A 17,082-nucleotide genomic window follows, 5' to 3' on the forward strand; every position below is an offset into this window, starting at 1 on the left:
GCGGCATTCACGGTGCTCACTGTTTGAGGTGCGCAGATAATTTTAGCGGTGCACTGTTTTATTTTTGTTGATGCAACGTCGTCACGGTAACCCTTCATCGAAAGCATGAAATTTTCATGTGCTGTTTAAAGTTTGAAAGTGGTGGCTGTTGGGATAGTCCTGGTGGATTTTCTCCAGGGGTATCGTCAGCACTGGCTCGCTAGTCGTGGTTCCAGTCGTGGTTCTCCATTTTCCATGGTGAAGAAAGGTAGAGAGCAGAAAGCCGAGGACGAACATTGAAACACAATAACACAGCGCCAACATCATACCCTTTTTCTCCCACCTGGAAGACGTGCTCGTTGTCGTCCTTCGGGGGCTTCCGGGTCTCCTGCCATCCAGGAAGCTTGTTTCTACTTCGTCATCGTCGTTACCAATCACTTGTAAGTGAACGTTGCTTTTATGCTGCTGCTGTGTGCGGAGCTGTGTGTACCTCCAGCCGTTTGCACCGCTTCTGAGATGCATCAACCGGCTACAAGGGTGGTGTTGTATCACAGAAGTCGAGAGGACAGCGTGCGAAACCGAAAGTGCTTTCAGGAGAGCTGGTTAGCGGTGTCGGTCTCTCTCCATGGATGGCGCCACGAGTCGCTGCAACGTTGCTAGATGAGGGTATGCGCAATTTTTGCTAGGCGCAGCAATCTTAAGTCGAAAGTTGGAAGTTTGAAAGTGGTGGGAAAATGTTTCTTGAGCATGGCGAGAAAAGGAAAACAGATGAGGTACCGAGAATCAAAGTAGCAAATACGATAATGGTCGGCACCGCCTTCACGGCCTTGGACCAAGTTTTAATGATTCACGCTTCCTCTGCAGCAAAGGAAGCCCTAGCGATAGTAGCATAACGGTTACGTAAGCCGAATGGGCGATTGCCTCCGAGCTCGTCTGCTTCACGTTCGCACCATATACTACCCTCTGTGAATACGCCGATATTCGCTTACCAACGTCAGTCCTGACGCGACCACGTCGCGCGGAACACGGTGTTACGCTCCTGGCTGTACGAATGTCCGACGCTAACCAGAAACTATATTCCACAAGCCGACCGCGGACTCTCCGGGACCTGCAGACTCCGTCTCGCCGGTCGGTCGGGAAAGGCCCTACGGTCCCTCCTTGACTGGACTTGTCCGAGTCAAGTTTTCTCCAATTTTCAGAAAGGGAATTCACGAAGGTGACATAGTCCGACAGAAAAATTTAAAAATCCTTAGTCATGCCGCATTCCGATATGCGCATCAGGGGGACATAAACTGACGGAAATCGAACGTCTTCGATACCTGTACTTGTTGCCCTGGACATTGCCAAGGCTTATGACAGTGTTGTACTTGCTGTGCTCCTGTAGAGGCTTATATAGACATCCATATCCCTACGTATGCCATTGCTTTGATCGTGGTTCAACTCCGCTCATCCATCTCTCAACGTAGATAAGTCTGCTATACTCGCATTCCCGTTATAGATGAGGTGGCCTCTATCGACTTAAGGGTGGCGTGCAGTCTGTCCGTCAGGAGCGCCAGCCGAAGTACGGTACAATGATGCTCTGAGTTGGTCCCACATTGACTACCGTAATCTCACGCGTATAAGCCACAGGGCCAATTTTCGGGACCCTTTGAACATTTTCCTGCACATAAGTCGCACTCGTGGATAAAGCACGGGCAGTACGCCGAAAGTGAACGCCACGACAACCGAATTGCAACGGCAGAGATCTCACGAGGATCCTTTCGTGCTCTGTGAACCTGAGTCACCAAAGCTTTCTCCAACGTTGACCACTTAGGAAGTCCGGTACGCCGGGCTTTCGTTGTTTCTGGAGCCACCTTCAAAGTCGACGCCGTTTTCATACAGCTCCTGACACAGCGCTCGTCTACTCCATACTGCCTGCCAGCTGCCATGTTTCCTTACGGCTGCGCGACGTACACAACTTTTAGCTTGAAGCCGCTGTCGTAGCTGTGCCGCCGCGTTGGGACCATGCCCCTCCTCCATCTTCTACTGTCCTGTCGGTTCAATTAGCCGCAGACGCTGTCTTCTCGTGAAATGGCAATGGTCACTCAGGTAGCGGGTTCTTAACGTCAGGCCACGTGTAATGAGCTCCCTTCAAGAACTTTCCGGCACAGTTGGAAAGAACAGCAAGACTGGGGAATCCCAAGGGGGCCGTACCAGGGACCGTGAGCTGTCAAACCCACGAGCAACCTCAACTCTGCTTCAGCTTGCCTTCGATTTTCCGGTTCGGCTCAAGACTTTTTACCCCTCCCTTTGACAGGAAATTTTTGGCTGTGGCCCTTGCCCCCACGAGGATCCCTTCCTCCTTTGAAAGGGTTCTCTCGCTCTCTATCTGTCATTTCTGCTATGGCGTCATCTTCCGATCTGGCAACGCCCTCAGAGTCCTTGTTGTCAATCTTGGTACATCTTGTCCCGCAACACATTAGCGCTATTACCATTACGTGGAACCCTGGTCTTCATGGACTCCCCATTATAACGGAACCGCTGGCACCTTCGCTTCAATGTCCTTCCTGCCTGTTCTTGGGTGTACTTCCGTTGCCAGGTATACACGACTGTCCCTCGCTGCCCCAACCCCTCCCCCTTTGAACGTCGCTCTTTCTCGTGGAACTCTCATCACTGCAGCTCAACACAGACAGAAGCCTGGTTGACGAGAGCCCGATGACTTGCTCTTCCCCATACATTTTTACCTCCACAGGGCTGGGGGCTCTTCGTCGCCTTTATGCTCCCATATTGGCCAGGACTGTGGCCTCTTTACAACCTGTACTCCGCAAGAGGTATATCTGTACGACGCCGAGTATACTGGGAGCCCCCGTGTGTTTAGCTTCACTGCAGTCTCGCGGAGCATCTCATACCGACCTATATGCAACAGGTCTGTGGCAGCGGGTCTCGTATCCTACATCTTCCACTCGAACCACCTTTACACACCTTCTCCATCCTCACCCACATACCCAAATATATACTCACACGTGCACGCGCATACGCATTCCGTCATATGAACGTCGTTTAACACCTGCGTTCACGCTTACAGGCCCTACATATGGTGGTGATGGTGCTCGTGAAAGGGCTCATCGTTGTCGGCCTCACAGAGGTGGGTAACGTCACGACTGACGGGGAATGTGCGTCCTGGGCCGACTTCTAAGGGAACTGTGCCGACATCTGTATCAAAACCCAGGAAAAACCCCAGACAGCACAGACGTAATTACACCCAATCATCCTGGCCCTTAGCGGCTCACAGCCATCTTTTGGTTGGACGACGAAGAAGAAGAAACGTGCACGAAATATACCTGAGTTCACCTTGTTCTGGGCCTTACATATGTTCACTGCCACATAGTGATTCCACCCATTTGTCCTGGCCAATGGCCATTCGTGGCTCAAGGCCATGTTTTGAGAGGACGAAGGAGAAGAAGGAAAGGGCGGTCTTCTATTAAATGAGACGGCCAACGCTTTGGCGAAGATGTCACTCTCCAGCAAGATCATCGCTATCGTTCGCGCAAGATTCAGGGATTTTTTTGCTCTATCTCGCTTTTGTACTGTGCGGGTGTGACCATTTCTTTTTTCCCTGGATTCACGTTTGTCCGAAGTCTGCCTTGTCCTTCCCCTGTCTGACCATTGCGCAGGTTGGGGACTCTACGGTCTCATTTGGGCTACTCACCCGGATAAGTCTGTGGCATTCTGGTGTTCATGTTTCACTCACATCGGTTCCTTTGCTTTGCCAATCATCGTTCTTCAATTTTAGGCACCCGTTCCCGCGTTGAGCGCCGTAGGTGTTGTAACCGGCAGGGCGAACGAGGAGCGAAGGGAAGTACGTGAGAGCGTGAGAAGAAAAGCAGCGGAGAAGCGTACGGCAAGAGTGAAGGAGGAAAGCGAAGAACGCTTGGGAACAGGGTTGCGGAATGGGATCACCCATTCCATTCCGAGGAATGAACATTTGTGATAACTCCATTCCTTTAAATTCCTCGGAATGAAAAGGTATATGGTCAATTCCCACTCCTGGAATGGCATTCCATTCCTTTAATTCCATCAATAAAAGAATTAGGACCGGTAACCGTACTAGCTAGCCCAGCAGCGCTATAGGAGATTGACATTACCCAGCACGGAAAAAGCACAAAGACAAGGTTGTCAATTCCCCTCCTCCTCCTCTTCATTGACATCATCATTACAGGAATTTTCCACTAAAGTAACTGGTGCAAGCGATATGGGGTTGCGGGCCTCACACCAGTGAAGCCGAAATCTCCATTTTATTTTTTCTTAAAACCAAACCAAACCATCGCCCTTGACCGTGTGGCACCCAGACTGTTATATTCCAATTCCATTCCGCCTGTGAAAAAATGTCTAATTCCATTCCGATTCCATTCCCAGGACAGTTTCCGCCAGTCCATTCCAATTCCATTCCGGGCTCTGATAAATCTGGAATGATTCCGGAATCATTCCAACCCCGGCGTGGCAATTCCGCAACCCTGCTTGGGAGGCCGGTTGCAGTTCCGTGAGCGTGGCTCCAAACTTGCGACAGGAACCGTGGCGGCCGCGAAATTGCACGTATGAAAAAAATCGTCAACTCCTATTCCAAGAGTCATCCGCAAAAGTTGGTATACGTACGTGGCACTGAATCCTGCTACATACAGAAATGGGCTGTACCTCACCAATGTGGACGACCTCACGACGACTTCGCAGCGACTTCACAACGACTCCACGAACTGGGATAGGAGCTTGAGTGCTTCCTGAAGAAAGTATTATGTATGGAAGGGAAAATAAAAAAAGTGGTGTATAAGTCGACCTCAATAGCTGGGCTCAAATTTCGCAGTACCGGCTATCGTAATCGTCCAGTGATATTTTTTTCTTTTTTCAAGTTTCTTTCTTAGTTCTTTTAGTCGTCGTTTTGGCGGTGTGGTTGAGGTGATGGTGAAAGGGCTTGCCGTTGTCGGCCTCACGTATGTGGGCAATGTCACGACTGACGCCCTGGGGAAATGTGCGTCCTGGGCCGACTTCTAGGGGAACTGTGCCGACATATGTCTGAAAGCGTCTGAGGAAAACCCAGGAAAAACACCAGACAGCACAGCCGGCACCGGGATTCGAACCCGGGTACCACCCAGTCTCGACGTAACATGGCTAGCACGCTAACCACTGAGCCACGGGAGCTGGTCAGTCGTTGTTTTGTGTTTACTAGCCCTGGTCAATCTCTCTTTGTGGATAACGGCCACTTACACTGAGGAAGAAGAAGAAGTGAAATTTCGCGTGCTCAGACATTACAATCTGTAATCCACTGTGAAGAAGACTCACGCACTGTCTGTTCACGTTTCATAGGCGGCAAAAAGAGTACCCTGTGGGATATCTGCTCTGGGTCTGGTCTGTGGGATTCCCTTGACCGTCTCGGGACAACAGCAAGTGGTCAACTGGTAAGCCTCATTGCGTAATTCTCCCTTCTGCGTGACCTTTTCCCACGTCCAAAACAGCCGCCAGGGATACTATAGCTTTTTTTAAGATCGATAGAGGAATGCAGATAAGTTAGGGCGGCGAATAGAACGAGACGTTGGATGCCTCGACCAGGGCGAAACAATGAAAAGTTTGCATTTCGACAAAAATGAGCGAAAGAACACGACAGCACACGACGAGCTCGGTCAACTAGTACCCGGGAATAAAAACCGCGACTAGTGTGCTAAAAGGGAAAAAAAGGGGGGAAAGTGGGAAGACTATACTTGACGTTTCGAGCGGACGCTCTTCGTCAGAAAAAGCGGAAACAGAAAGCTACATCATCCACTAGCTTTCTGTTTCCCCTTTTTCTGATGAAGAGCGTTCACTCGAAACGTCAAGTATAGTCTTCCTGGTTTTTCCCCCTTTTAGTACGCTAGTCCCGGTTTTTACTCCTGTGTTTTGCGTACCTGGTCCTATCTATCCGTAGTCCTATCTATCGTTCCAACTAGTACCCTACCCTACACCTGCTACCCTAAATGTCCCGAAATTCCGCTTTCTTCCTTCTGTAAGACAATCAGATCAGAGGCAGGCCCGATGCCATTGTCGAGAAACAGTACAGGATATGGTACGCCTCAGTCCATCAGCTCAACATGCTCACTGAGTAGACGCAGCGTCGTGCTGCTACTAACGTAATACAGTCCTTGTAGTAGTTTCGTACTTGCTACGTCCTTTGATTGCTGGCCTATTTTTCCGTCACGGTGTGATAACAACCTAACCCACCGTAACCTAAGCTGTGTTTGTTTGTGCATCTGTATCTCAGTTAGTCCCCTCTCCAAACAGAAACAACCGCCGAAGCAGAAACTGCAACCAAGGGTTTCCACAACCGCTCTCCAAGAAACACTATCATCCTATACTCCACAGCACGGGTCGGAGCGCACAATACGGGAGAAATGGGTAATAATCCCAGTCGCGGTCTCCATCATCGTTGCCACCATTCTAGGCGTCCTCATTTTTCTGCGTGCCAGCAAATCAGCAAGGAAAGGCGAATATTCCGTCGGCCAAACGCGCCCTTGCAGACTTTACGCAACCCTGCTCAGCAAATCCATCAAGACGAACTGGGACCCTTGCGACAACTTCTACAGCTACGTCTGCGACGGGTGGGACCGCAAACAAAAGGAATCCGTCTACTGGACCCACGTGATGGATTACAGTGGCCAGCTAAGTGACAGCCTCACTGACTCAACCGTTCCTTCCTTCAATCAGAGTGCCGTCGAAAAAGCCATCAAAATCTACATGTCGTGTCGAAGAGCAAGTGCCGGCGGTCCAGGTCAAATAGACGAGTTTCGTAAGCTGTGGAGTGACTGTGAAATTTATTGGCCGAGACCTACAGAGAATGCGAACATATTTAAGACTCTGATTGCGCTTTACAACACTTTTCAGAAGGAGAACGTTCTAAATTTCATAATTCCTCGCCCAGAAGACAGCTCTTATTTGCACATGTTTTTGGGCAACCAGCTGTCAGTTTTGTACAACATGAGCGTCCGTATCAAAGCTGCAGCCGGTTACCAAGATTATTACGAGAGTGTACAGAGAATGCTGATAACTGATAGAACCAAGGATATCGAGTTACTACCGTACAAAGCTTCATTCAAAATGCTATGGCGTCTATGCGGTCTCTTTTCCGATAAGACGCTGTTTGCGGGTCGGGTACGGGACGGATCGAGGAATTGGGACCAGCGCAGGACCCTTGTTACGGGAGCGCATTAGTTGATCGAATGCGCCTCGGTGTGTCTTTTACCGCTTAAGGCAAGTTGACTCTCCTCAGTACAGTCACTGCGGTGCTGTAGAAGATCTAGAACACATTCTTCTCCATTGCCCACACTACCAACATTCCCGAACCCTGCTCTCCGGATTCCTTAACGAGCTGGACTCTCACACAAAATAGCTTGGTCCCTGCCCTCAAAGCCCTCTTCACCTTTCTGGATGGGCTTCGATGCTTATTACGAAGGGGCTCATTATTTCACTCCCCGAATCACCACCAGCAATGGGGTAGAGTATCGTCCCTGGCAATGAAACTCCCCATTCATCATCTCGCAATAAACCACGCTAACATGCTGGTGTACCGTGGTACCCCGCGCAACCGCCATTTTCTCGACACCAGTGTTGTCTCTGGATGGACTCCATTGGGCCGTGGTCCGAAAACGTCAAACCTTCTGTGGTACGTAATTTAAACTGGTTAGTTTTGGTTGTCCTTTCCCATTTACGTGCGCGTCGACAAAAACACGGGCGGATATTGCACACTCATAATACCTGAAACAAACTGGAACGAAAATAGTTTAGGGTCATAATTCGGGTACTGCAGGACCCGAATTATTACAATCCGTTATAGTATCGTTCAGATAAATTTATTAAATAAAGCCAGAAGAAGCTAACTATAAATTTGACCGAAGAAGTAAAGCTAAAATAAGACTGGAGCGTATATGTAAAGAGTATAAAGCAAACAGAAGCACAATTCTTATACGCTTATGGTGACTTGCAAGTTGCAAGCGAGAGCAACACTCATGAAAACTGTATTGATATATTAGTTATTCAACGGAACCACGTAGTACCATAGGCGGAGAGTTTTCAATCTGCCGGAGGAGGCCAGAGCTCGACGTCCTCCCCCTCCTCCCCTCCTCCCAAATTTCATGCACAGATGTCTGGAATTCCGCGTTGAGACGTTGTGAGGCGAATTTTTACAGGATTTTCATGATCGCTCCCATGAAACACGCGATTCTTAGGATATTCTTCGAAATGTTAATCTTCAGTGTCAGCTAGGTAGACTTCACGGATGGGGCCTGCCCCCCCCCCCCCCTCTGGGAAAGTTCCGGGGTGGGAGGGCCCAGGCCCCTTGGCCCACCGCAGTCAGTGCACATGCCACGTACTATAGTTTTGAATAAATGTTGTATGTTGTGGTTACGTCGTCCAAGTATATCTCAGAAAAAAAAAAGTGTCACGGTCTCAAAGCGTACAAATTTTTTAAAAAAATAAAGGCTAATGGACGAGGAGGAACGAAGAAGAAGAAACGATGCAAGGAGGGGGGTGGGAGGTTCCGAAAACTGAAACAGAAACAAATGTAGGCCAGTACCGGAGGCGGTAACGGTAACGAAGCCGTTACCTTTCCCTGCGTGTGATGGAGTATATAATTTATAAACCCCGTGACGTCCTCATGGGTTTGAGGGGTGGAGTTATGACGTTGAGGCTTCGAAAGGTCACGAAATGAAACGAACAGGAAAAAGAAGAAGCAGGAAATTTCCGCGTGCTCAGACATAGAAGAGGATCTACGCGCTGTTTGTTCATGAGCCATGGAGAGCAGAAGGAGTACCCTAAGGGATATCTGGACTGATTCCCTCTTTGAGAGGTGCGGGAGTGTAACAAGTCCTGAGTCGGTGAGTCTCATCTCGTAGTTATTGCTTATGGCATGTGTCCTTTCGCACGTCCTAAAGAGACGTAGACTTCGACATGATCAGGGACACTAGTTTTCAGCCTTTTTTTCTAAGATTGACAGAGGAATGCAAATAAACAACAGCGTTCAACGTCTCTGCTAGGGCGAAACGATGCAAAGTTTCCAAAAACGTGGCATTCTTCCAACTGCAAGGCTATCAGACCAGTCTCTGGCCGCAACTTGAGTGGAAAACCCGATGCAACTGACAAGAAACATCAGTTCAACATGCTTATTGGACATGAGAGTCCTCAGAGACAGAGTCTTCAGTGGACATGCTTATTGGGTTGGCCTAAGGTCGTGCTGCTGCTAATGGAAATCGGACAGCACCTCATTTTGTGGTTGTCCCTGACGATCGAATATATGCACAATGCCTCACAAAAAGTGCCCAAGAAATTAATCGTTCATTTTTTCCCTCGCAAGGTGCGCTGCATGCACTTTTGCCATGTAAAGCTGAGCGCCAGTCTTCACGGGCTTTCGAAATTAATTTTCTTATTAATCTTTATTATTCATTATTATTAATCCTGGTCTGGATCCTCTACAATCCCAAGGGCCACATTTCAATCCCCATTGTCGACTTTTGCACAGGGGCCGCAGACGACATTGAACCCCATCCTAAAATAAGACTAAATTCACCCTTTCCTGAACAACAAGGTGAACATGCCTTTGTATCTATTGCTGTCTAATAAGTGAAACTGTACTGAAAGCTTGCATTTTGGATGACTTGTTACATTTACAGTTATGGTAAAATAATACGACAAACACATTTGTCCAAGACAACACAGCGAGCGCGCATTTGTCTGAGGAATTTGCCTGCTGTGACGCGCACTCTGCCAGTCAGCTCAGCAGCGGTGTTTTTCGCGCGCGCTTGGTCTGCCCGAGGACCGCAACTGCAGCGCAGCTGGTCCGCAAGCGGGCCGCGGACTTAACGATGACGTACGATGCGTGGCGTACCCCTGCTCTGGAAGTGCAATGCCGTCAGAAGTGAATCTTAGCGTCGTTGTGGTGGTGAAAGGGCTCGCTGTTGTCGGCCTCACAGAGGTGGGCAACGTCACGATTGGGGAATATGCGTCCTGGGTCGACTTCTAAGGGATGTCTGAAAGCGTCTGGGGAAAACCCAGGAAAAACCCCAGATAGCACAGTCGGCACCGGGATTCGAACCCGGGTCTCGACGTGACATGGCCAGCACGCTAACCACTGAGTCACGGGACCTGGTATAGCGTCGTTATCGTGAGTGTCCCCGCCTACGAATTAGGAGGAGACAACGATCGAATAGAAGGAAGCACGATATCCCTGGACACCTTCCTCAGTAGTATAGAAAGCGGGCATACAGTCAGCGAGTAGACTAATGGCGAAATTCACTTGGTCGTTGTATTGAGCAAAGCTAACATCGGCTGAGTGTGCAAGGCTTGGCGTAACTTAGAGTGGACTGGTTTGGTCGCTTGAGCGGAACGTTCGTCGCGTTTCGTTTCTCACCGCAAAGCACGGAAATGACAAGTGAAATGAGGGAGGCGAGGAGGAGTCGAAAGTGGTCGAATGTAAAACGGAACAGCGCCGGGAGAGTAGGCTTTATCGCTGTTCATTAGGGAGATTTACAACGATGGGAAGGATTAGAAGAGATTCAGCAGATTGGAGACTCTTTACGACAACGATACCTAACACGTGATAAGCCAAGCACCTAGGCCCCGAACGCAGCGCGTCTCACGTGGTGTCGTCCATGTTGCCTGGTAACCACGCCATAATCGGCAACCCTTTGAGGAACCGCACGATCCGCTAGGGGAGCTACTCGTCTGCCCGCGATATCTACATCATGATTGGACAATGGAAATTTGAATTTTGAACGCGCAGAAGTGGACGTACGACTAACGTAGAAGACGACAGCAACAGCTCCTACGAAAACGCGTAGAATGATGATGATAATCAACTTTTCATGACATGGTCGTGCTAGATGCACGACCTAGTGCACGGACGCCGCGGAGCTACAGGGGTAGGCAGTGTACTACGGAGCACACGCACAGGTATAGAGATCGCAGATGTGCCACCATTGCTGCGAGAGATACAAGACGCGATGGCCGAAAATGACAAACGTGAGCGGCCGATAAGGCCAGGAAGCGACAAAGCGTGGCGTTATTTCACTCTGCCAGATGTTCAGAAATGTACAGTGCCATCAGCAAGGAGTGAACGAGTTTGCAGGTAAAACCAGTGTCTCTGCACGAGGCTCATGGTACGCATTTCGTGCGTTTGCGGCGGACGGACCGCCCTTCGTCTGCTGCAATGCTGTCACATTTCGTAGACATTGGCGTCACATTGGCGAAATCAATCCACGTACGGCGCCGCTGGTAGTTCCACCCGTCTGGCGCTGAAGAACCCCAAATTAATTACAGTAATGCTTGTTTCGTTTGACTATTATATTTTCAACTTCGCAGCCGAAAGAACATATTGTTGAACGCAGCAATGAACAACAGAGAGAAGACAAGAAGTTGACGTAGATACCAACTACACCAACTTCGTACACTAGCTCATAGAACGTCGCATCCGAATGAGTTTCACTCTGTGTTCCTTTAACAGGTTACAGGCTCTAGGGTCATAAGGCTAGCTATAAGCACGGTCCCTCAATACTCTTTCTGGTCTGGAAACTCCGCTCGAGTACAATAGACACTTAGGGACAATTGCTCCCGCATGGGGTGATCGCGTCGTTTGGGAGGAGACACCCTCGTGGAGCAGACGACGTTTCCATAGCGCTGCGTGCTTTTAGGGAAGATTTGATCAGCTACTTTTTAAAGTTCATTTCGAGTTTAGAGCAGAAATAATTCTCGAATAGGTTCATGAGTTCAGCCCGCACATTTTAGTTCAGTTAGCGTAAATTTGCAGATTTTCCGCGTAGATTGCAACTTTCGTTGTTCTCTTTTTCTGGCACGGAAAATGTTGATTTTACTCTCACTCATATCTCTCAATGAAGGTTGAGAAACATATTAATTCATTCTGTTACACAATCACACAAACTATAGTGGTGTGTTATAAAGTAATGCCGCTTTCGGTAGTTATTTCGTGAAGGCGAAACTTTCCAAACGCGTGGTTTCCTCGTAGCATGCAGTTTGTTGCAATCTGAGCAGAGATAAAATTACGAGGTGATTCTATTTCAGAGAAGACATAAGACTTCAGAAGAAGTACTTATAGAAATCCTGCTTTGTAATCATGATCATCTGAAAGTCGTCTCTGGTGGTATGAGAGACTGGGGATACACATGCTATAAATCGCATGACTCGATCGTTTTCGGTGAAGAAATAAACTGTTGTTTTTCGATGTGGTTGACCTATATTACACTATTAACGTATTGTAGATATCTTTACACACTTTGGGAAGATGTATCGACTTAAGATAGCAATGGCTCTCATGCGTTCCCTTTTAACATAATGCACATGATCATCCCATGATAATATTTCTGAAGAACCCTTCAAGTATTCCTACTATTTTTGCGGCTTGGACTGACTGACCAACCAGTTGTAATAAGGAGATTCCAACATGATTTAAGCCGGGTTACTAAATTAACAGGATAGAATTTCCGCTTACTGAAGTGTGGCCCTAATAGCACTTTTCAGCTATAGAAATTGGCTGACGAGATTCAGGTGTCAAATTCATCGCGTTGGAGATAGCCTCGGCGTATCAGTCAGATCAGTTCCAGGATGTTCCAATGAACAAACTATTTAAAATGATAAAATTGTAGCGGCGTGTGCTGCTACAGAATGAAGTTTTATGTGGGAGCGGCCACTGTTCTTATAGCTCGGAAATAAATTTTAGGACTGGCCAAGAACTACATTTACAAGAAAAACGTTGCGGTATCTGGTGCCAAATAAATATAATAACCGGAAAGAGATAAGTAAGGAGAAATGCAGAAAATTTAATGAGTCAGTCTTTCGCTTGAAAGTAATGATGAAGCCAAAGAAACGATATTTTGTAGCACTATACACGGCCATGAACGAGCTCTAGAGTCTGTAGTGTATAGGCCGCAGAAAAATTTCACGTATTGCAGATCAGAAAGGAAAAAGAAAAATGAAAAGGTAAAAAGTGAAAACATCCTCCCTCCCTCTCCCCGCTTCCGATTCAGGAAAAACGAATATATAAGCCGGTATGTAAACGGGTGCGTAAACGAGCGAACGGGTATTAGCTACTGCTGCATCTTTCCTCGCAAGTTGTACCATAAGAAATGTTATTGTATTGACATCATGTTGAAAGACCTATCATTTGAAAATTTTACGGATCTTACAGTGTTTGATGCTCCACAAATCGCGCTCATCGCAGTACACATCCAATAAGGCTATTAGCGAATGGTTTGTATTTATTACCGTATACCAAGTCATCGCTGGTTTGTAGACAAAGAAAAAAATACTTTCATTCACTTCTCATAAAGTTAAGGTTCCGAGGAATATAGTCATTCCAAAATGCTGCGTGCTCGTATCAGTCTCCTTCATCTGTGTAGATCATTCTTACACACGAACAGAGTGCAAAGATTGTAGTAAATTTCAAGGATATTTAAAAAAAATGAACCTCTGTTTACGCACGCAAAACTCAAGCACCAAAAAAGAAAAAGTTCTCACTTCCAAACACCCGCAGAAAGACATGCAATCGATACGCGCGGCGGACACGAAAGTCTCCTCCCGAGCGACGATGCGCCGCCACGTATAGTACACGCTTAGTATATAGATATAGTAGAGTATATTGCTCTCGTTTCGTCTTTCGATCTTTTCCCGTCAGGTTGTGACACTAACGGAACCTGTGGCGTGCGCGTCTTTGCACCTGTACCTCATTTCAACCTTTTTCCGAACAGAAACCACTGCCGAAGCGGAAACGGCGCCAAAGACTCTCCACAACCGCTCTCCAAGAAGCACTATCATCCTATACTCCACAGCCCGAGTCGGAGCGCACAATAAGGCAGAAATGGAAATGGGTAATCATCTCCGGCGTGGCTTTCATCACGGTCAGCACCATTCTAGGCTCCTTCATTTTTCTTCGAGCCAGGAAATCGGCCAGGAAAGGCGAATATTCCGTCTGCCGAACGCGCCCTTGCAGACTTTACGCAACCCTGCTCGGCATGTCCATCAACACGAATCGGGACCCTTGCGAGAACTTCTACAGCTACGTCTGCGACGGGTGGGACCGCAAGCAGAAGGAATCAGTCTACTGGACCCACGTGATGGATTACAGCGGCCAGCTAAGTGACAGCCTTACTGACTCAACCGTTCCTCCTTTCAATCAGAGTGCCGTCGAAAAAGCCATGAAGCTCTACATGTCGTGTCGAAGAGCAAGCGCCGGCGGTCCAGGTGAAAGAGACGAGTTTCGTAAGCTGTGGAGTGACTGTGAAATTTATTGGCCGAGACCTACAGAAAATGCGAACATATTTAAGACTCTGATTTTGCTCTACAACACCTTTCAACAGGAGAACGTTCTAAATTTCAAAATTCCTCGCCCAGAAGGCAGCCCCTATTTGTACATATTTTTGGGAAACCAGCTGTCAGTTTTGTACAACATGAGCGTTCGTATCAAAGCTGCAGCCGGCTACCAAGATTATTACGAGAGTGTACAGAGAATGCTGAAAACTGGTGGAACCAAGGAAACCGAGTTACTGCCGTACAGAGAATTTGTAAAAATCGAAAGCTTCATTCAAAATGCTATGGTTGTCACTCTAAACAAGACCACCATGAGAGCCACGCCAATGAATCTTAGTGAACTTGCACAGCTTACTCCTAACATATCGGCCGACCGATGGCTAGAATCGTTGGCCTTCTTGGACCTTCCAGACAGTTCACCTATCACCATCGAAAGCGAAGCCTACATACGGGCATTCGACCGTATTTTTAAAGAAGTCGGTGAAAAGGAACTTCATCGTTACGTCGGCTGGGTTAACATCCAACAGATGGCGCCATTCATTAACCGCGACCTCCAGCTCGCTGCCGGCGAGATCGTGACACGCCCTTCAAGGGTTGCACTGGCTTCTTGTATGTACCGCACAGAGATATTCATGGGATGGGCCATGTATGCGAGGGTAGCCGCAGACACATTCACCAGTGCATCTAAGGCAGACCTGCACAGTCTCGTAAAGAACATTGCAGATACCACCACAGAACAGGTGATACTCCCTGGGTTTCGCATTAAGAAGGCTCTCCTGAAATCTACTCTCAAGACATGGCGCTTTGATCTAATGAAATATCCCGACAGATTTCCGACACTGAAGAGCCTCGATATCATGTTCGCGAACATGTCCGACATGGGAGACAGTCTCATGAAGAACTGGGTCAACGCTGTTGCAAGCCTGGCACGCATCAACCACACAACGCTCGCCCTGGGCGCACCTCACTTCGTTGGCCAGGTTATAAACAGCGAATATTTTGACTTCCATAATGTTGAAGAAGGAACGTACGCGTTACCACCAACGGCAGTCGTCATGCCGCTGTACGAGTACGGCATCAGTGAAGCAGTGAAGTACGGAGGGCTCGGCCTACTGCTTGCGAAGAGCGCGCTCGCCATTGTGCGCTACCATGTCCCGACTTTCGCAAACCTTTCCTCGGACTGTTTCGAAGAGTCTTTCGAAGGCACTCCGTTCAAGGACGACAGTATTCTGGAAACTGCAATTTCCTTAAGTATTGCTTGGATAGCGTTTTCTAGGCGTTCGTCTACTGAAGTACGACTCCAATTTCTGAGAACGGTGACGGACAAGCAGATATTCTTCATAGCCACTTGTTATCTTCTTTGTGGACAAGAAGAACGAAAATTATTCGTGCGAATGTGCAATGAGCCCCTCAAGCACAATGCCGAGTTCTCAGAAGCATTTGCGTGCGATCATCACAGCCCTATGAACAAGGGAAGAAAGTGCGAGTTCTTCGCAGCGTAAATATATCATTATTTATTTTGCGTAAGTTGTCTGGCGCACATTGATGTACTGATCCGAAGCTTGCTGCTATTGTGTGTAACGATGTTTTGTGAAAGCTTATGTGAACGAATACGAGATATTGAAAAAAAAAAATTTTTACGATTGTTTCATCAGGTTCCTCTAACGCTAAATCAGATTAGAAGAATGCAGAGGCATGAGCCTCCAAGTCCTTCAAAAAGCACCCTACATGCCTGAATTTTTTTCCCCTTCCCTTCTCTTCCCCCTCAAAAAAGAAAACGAAAAGACAGCCTTCTAGTATTGGGGAGAGGAATCTGTACATTATTGATCATCATCATCAACCATCATACTGGCTATCGTCAACCTGCTGTCGTGCCCTGGTACCTCGCGCAATCGACATTTTCGCGTCAGCAGTGTTATCTATGGATGGACAGAGGACAACTACAATTGAAAGTGGCAGAAAATGCATCAGCGTGGGATTGTCAGACCAACTCTGTTTGGTCCGACTCCACTTCACCTTTCATACTACATTGTGCTGTCATGTGACATCTCTTAAAATAGACAAGGGGATTATGAATGTTCCCGGTAGTTTGGCTTGAATATTGTAGGCGACTCGCAACAGTCCGAAACGAATCCCAGATCGAAAGCGATAAATACTTAGTGCTGGGACCGCCTGGATACCGCCGCTAGATGAACGTTGTTCTTGCGGCGCTTTTTGATTTACAAGAAGGTCTTCTCGAAGTACATGTACGCAGCTTACCAACGATCGTCGTTAGGTGCAGAACGGACAGCAGTGCTCGTTGCTCGTGATCAGGCCTTTGTGGCCGGGTGGACTCCGAGGTGGATGGATTCTGTTGTCCTGTTCTTTGCTAGCTGAGCTTCGCGTTCGGCTTTCTTTATCATACGCCCTGCATTGTTGGAACCATTTTATTTCTCCAGGCCTTTTACTCGACACAGCCTTAGGCGTTTAGAGCTGGTGCACTTAATACCTCCGCAGATGCGTCTTACAAAGTGTAGCCTGAGGCGCGAATAGACAGTTTTGGCAACTGAAGCAAGCGCGACAGGGGGTGCGCTCAGCAAGACGACAGCCATGAATCACACTTCGAACTTGAAACGCGTGTCGCTCCCGCAGGGAGCTGAGGGGACGCTCGAGGCTGGCACCCAACCGTGCCCCACCGGTTGGCCTCGTAACCTCCTGACGAAAGTCACAGTTTTCGTGTCGCTGGCTTTCCAGGATGCCACCCTACCTCGGTGCCGATTTCAAAGACTTATTCACGTCAAAAGGGAACAAAGG

At 48.1% G+C, this 17,082-nt stretch overlaps 2 protein-coding genes across 2 annotated transcripts; both read left to right on the forward strand.

Annotated features, from left to right (window-relative positions):
- The first annotated feature begins 2,098 nt into the window (after positions 1-2,098).
- LOC135400669 (uncharacterized) lies at positions 2,099-7,191 on the forward strand. Its single transcript, XM_064632499.1, has 5 exons — positions 2,099-2,180; positions 2,276-2,415; positions 3,044-3,103; positions 5,256-5,408; positions 6,265-7,191. Exons 1-5 carry the CDS (start codon positions 2,099-2,101, stop codon positions 7,189-7,191), a joined length of 1,362 nt encoding a protein of 453 aa, XP_064488569.1.
- Positions 7,192-8,649: 1,458 nt separating this feature from the next.
- LOC135401751 (endothelin-converting enzyme 2-like) lies at positions 8,650-15,923 on the forward strand. Its single transcript, XM_064634318.1, has 2 exons — positions 8,650-8,852; positions 13,731-15,923. The coding sequence occupies exons 1-2, from the start codon at positions 8,769-8,771 to the stop codon at positions 15,789-15,791; spliced, it is 2,145 nt and encodes a 714-aa protein (XP_064490388.1). The 5' UTR covers positions 8,650-8,768; the 3' UTR covers positions 15,792-15,923.
- The last annotated feature ends 1,159 nt before the right edge of the window (positions 15,924-17,082 follow it).

This window comes from Ornithodoros turicata, chromosome 7, assembly GCF_037126465.1.
Source record: "Ornithodoros turicata isolate Travis chromosome 7, ASM3712646v1, whole genome shotgun sequence".
Lineage (NCBI taxonomy): Eukaryota > Metazoa > Arthropoda > Arachnida > Ixodida > Argasidae > Ornithodoros > Ornithodoros turicata.